Below are 4,288 nucleotides of genomic sequence, written 5' to 3'. Positions count from 1 at the left end.
GCTAGCAAAATCATTTATAACTCAAAAGAAAGTAAAAAAATCTGTATGGTTCAACATGAGAGTCAGAGAGCCATATTTCCATTTTTTAATATGAAAATATGAATTTCCATATTTATTCTCATAATCGAAATTCATGAGTATATATATTAGAAGAAAAAAAATGTTAACAATACAAAAAATAAGAGAGAAAGGATAATAGAACAACAAATACAAATACGACTAGGGTTTCATTAGAATGACAAATTCCTCAAAGTAAGAGTTACAATAGAGTACTAGGTACTGGAAAAGACTAAAATATCTTAGCCAATTACATATTGTCTACTAGTAAATCATCTTGACAGAAGTCATGAGCAAGTTTGAATTCTTGCACCTGCGTCATGTTTACATTCATCCATGGACGCACCCATATTTTGGCTTCATATATCTTCCTCTTTCCGGGGTAATATGATATATTCTAGCTGCTGCAACCTGTTCTTTGGCTTTCAATACCTTTACAAATTCAAGAACGTCATTCTGCATAAAAAAAGAAATATATATAAATAAACGCATAAACCCTTGAATAATTAAATCTTAGATATTAGGCCTAGTCTTCTAGCATAATAGATACTTGGCAGAGAAAAAAATTAAATCAATGAGCTAAGAATAATATTAAACTAACGATTTATTATAAACCCTTGATTAATACCTTTTGGATGTTGTGTTGTTCAACGGCGGAAACAGCGAACCTTTGGATTTCAGGAGAATCGACTGGAATTTCCTTGCTTGCTCTCATGATTTTACGTCCAAAACTCATGCACATACCCAACTCAAAGAGACCAAAAAGTAAGAGCAAAACGGTAACAAAGATCGCATGAAACTTCATCTTCTTCATATTCACTACTATTGCTTGAAACAAAAACGAATCGTGTGTTATTTTAGGGTTTGAGATTTGTAGCTTAGTTTTACTTTGTTGCTCTTTTTTAGTGCTTTTAGAATGCTTGGTTTGGTTTCTTAAATAGGAGTTGTTTATCGACTTGTTTGTTAAGTAAAGGGATGGCCCACGAATAAACTAGAAGTGTGGAAAATAGATATGATATTCTTCATTTATAACAAACTATATTTATCATTTTAAATGATATCAAAAATATAACAAATATAATATCTTTTTAAAAACTATAATAAATAGTATAATATAAATTTTATCTTTTTGAATGACACCAACCAAATAGCATTTTTATAGTTAAATTTGTTTAAAGATATACTTGGAAGGAGAAAATTCAGCCCATGTGCCCGTTTTTAAGCTCTTTCTATTGCGCTAACGTTTGAAAATTATGAACGCTATTTTTTTATAAAATTTTAATATTGATTAAAAGTAAAAATATAAATGTGTTTTTCTTTCAAATTATAATAGATCAAACTAACCATTATTATATATTTGAATGAAGCTAACAATATAACAAAAAATATATCTAAATTCAAATTTTTTAATGACATCAACAACAATCTTTATTTCTTAAAAAAAAAAATTATTATAGAAAAAATTGTTGTTTAAAGGTATAATTAAGATAATGAAAAAGTAAATATAGATACACTTATCTAGTTTGTTACACTTTTTAAATCACTTATAGAAATCAATATACGTACACAAAATTACCAAAAACAAGTAATTTTAGCACATATTGAACACACTCGTAATATATAACCCGAACCAGGAACACTCTAGTTCAGATTATATAATATGAACTGGATTAATGTCCTGAAGAAAAAAAATCAAAGAACATTTTTTTAAGGAATGCGACCTTACCTTGTGTTTGGTGTTTAAAAAGGCTTTGAAATGAGATGATTTCAACCAAAATACCTTCAAGAATCACATAAAGTAGGTTGGTTAGAGAGAAGTTTTTTTGGAGAAAATCTTAATTTTTGAAATGAGGGAAGTTGATGAGTTTTTCTTATATATAAGAAGGATCTTATGGCCCCTTTACTATTCATAAGCCTCTCAAAATTCAATTTTTCCCCTAAATAATGTGTTTGAGACTTACAAACCGATTGGTTCGAAAGATAACCCTTGAACTATATTTGGGAGATAATTCCTTAGATGTATTGGGGACATGGCTCTTGAATTGCGTTCGAGTCAAAGCTTCTTATAGGCATTGTCAACAGCAACACTTCAAATTGACAAACTTAATCATTTTTTTTATAAAGATAGAACATAATCCGACAAAACAATACTTCGATTTGACAAAATATATTGACATTTTTTACACTAACAGTTTGAATGAATCCAAATTGTGTTTCCATTTTAACTTGATCAATAAAGATTTTGTTAAAAAGTGTGTTGTTAGAAATATTCCATTAATTTTCTTGTCACAAAATTACATAATACCTCTAATCTTAGTTATAAGAGAATTTTTTAAGATTATTTTGGTCATATAAATAAGAAAATGTCATAACATTTAAGGTGTATTTATTGCTTAAAAATATTTTTTACCCTCGTTTAAAATGTTTTTTTAAAAATACTAGTTAATTAATGTATTTAATGTATCTTTAAAAAAAAAAGGGGGTTGGGAGCCGCTCTTTCTTACGTTATTTGGTCTGGCCTTATCAACAAAAAAAAAAAAAAATTAATATGTCTTTAGTCCTTGCACTTTCATCAGATTTTGGCATTGGTCCCTACATTTTTTTGTTTGGAATTGGTCCCTGCACTTTGTAAAAATATTGGTATTGGTCCCTCTATTAACTTTCTGTTAAAAAAAAAACACAAAACTATTGGTATTGGTCCTTGCACTTTGTAAAAATATTGATATTGGTGCCACGTGGCGTAAAATGATTGGACCACGTGGCATTCCGTTGGTTTTGTGTTTTTTTTTAACAGAAAGTTAACAGATGGACCAATACCAATATTTTTACAAAGTGCAGGGACCAATGCCAAACAAAAAAAAGTGCAGGAACCAATGCCAAAATCTGATGAAAGTGCAGGGACCAATGACACATTTAAACCAAAAAAAAAAAGGTGTATTTAATATATTTTTTAAAAACTTTATCAATTTTCAAATTTTAAAAGTATAGTACATTGGATTTTGTCAAAAAAAGAAGTTATAGTACATTGGTTCCTTTTTAATTTTCATGTCAAAGGGTTTTTTTTAACAAGCCATGTCAAAGGTTATTTACACTTATCCACAAAATTAATAATTTTGTTATTTTTATATACTTTTTTCAATGGCTTTTGATATAATTTTTTTTTTTTTTCTATAAGCCCTTTACCCATTTATTTATTATCTTATTTCACTTTTTTCTCTCGACAATAATATTTAAGGATAATTTTATTAAAACAATATTAATACAACTTTGAACTTTGAAATCAACAAATAAATTAGAATAATTTTTTTTTCTACAAGTCTAACACTTAAAAAGTAACGGCGAGATTGTTAACTATTTTTTAAGTTTAATAGAATGTTTGATCTCTTATATTGATTTTAAGTTTTAAGGTGGTCCTTTACGTTTTAAGCTGGTCTCTTATGTTTTAAAAATTTTAAGTTAGTTCAAAAAAATGTTCACGTTAAAATAAGTTAGTCTCTTCCGCCACATAATATTGAATTTCGTAAAACATAAGAAATTAAAAAATAATCTAAACCTAATTTTGTAAATTAATTAAATTCCAACACATATATTTTCAACCCAAATTGCTAAACAGTAAAATGATGAAAATGATTAATTAACTTATTATAATTTGAGTAACGTTTTGGACCAACTATAAACTTTTAAAACATAAAAGACCAACTTAACACATAAAATAAAAATAAACATGCAATTAAGCTATTTTTTAAATTAATTATCCACTCAATTTATCGACTATTTGACATTTACATTAATAAATAGGCCAACAAAAGGTAAGATTATTTTTAAAATCTACTTATTTATTGAATTTGACTAAAAATCTACTTTTTTTTTGTGATGTCCGGGGTTTAAACCTCGGGACCTTGTATATATTATGTATTATCCCTAGCAGCTGAGTTAAGTTCAAAATGACTAAAAATCTACTTATTTTTATTAAAAGTATATTTTTATTTATTAAAAAAAATTGACAAGATCTTATTTTATTAATTGTCATTAAAAAAATAATAAAGAGAAAGAGTAGTATTTGAAATCTATCTAATCTAATTAAAAGTGATATCCATCCTCAAGATTGCTTTATATTTTACACGTGGAAACTTCACATAATATTTGCCCTAAGTGCATGTCTTTAAATTCACAAGAATTTTCACATTTTAAATCATCTCTCAACCCATCATTTCACTTTCTCTCTGATGCC

General features: G+C 27.1%; 1 protein-coding gene across 1 annotated transcript; it reads right to left on the bottom strand.

The window, feature by feature from the left end:
- Positions 1 to 196: 196 nt before the first annotated feature.
- LOC120577163 (cysteine proteinase inhibitor 3) lies at positions 197 to 1,010 on the bottom strand. Its single transcript, XM_039828247.1, has 2 exons — positions 686 to 1,010; positions 197 to 513 (listed from the first exon to the last, which is right to left on the bottom strand). The coding sequence occupies exons 1-2, from the start codon at positions 869 to 871 to the stop codon at positions 388 to 390; spliced, it is 312 nt and encodes a 103-aa protein (XP_039684181.1). The 5' UTR covers positions 872 to 1,010; the 3' UTR covers positions 197 to 387.
- Positions 1,011 to 4,288: the final 3,278 nt, after the last annotated feature.

This window comes from Medicago truncatula, chromosome 7 (genome assembly GCF_003473485.1).
Source record: "Medicago truncatula cultivar Jemalong A17 chromosome 7, MtrunA17r5.0-ANR, whole genome shotgun sequence".
NCBI lineage: Eukaryota > Viridiplantae > Streptophyta > Magnoliopsida > Fabales > Fabaceae > Medicago > Medicago truncatula.
This window is presented reverse-complemented; position numbering and strand designations above follow the sequence as displayed.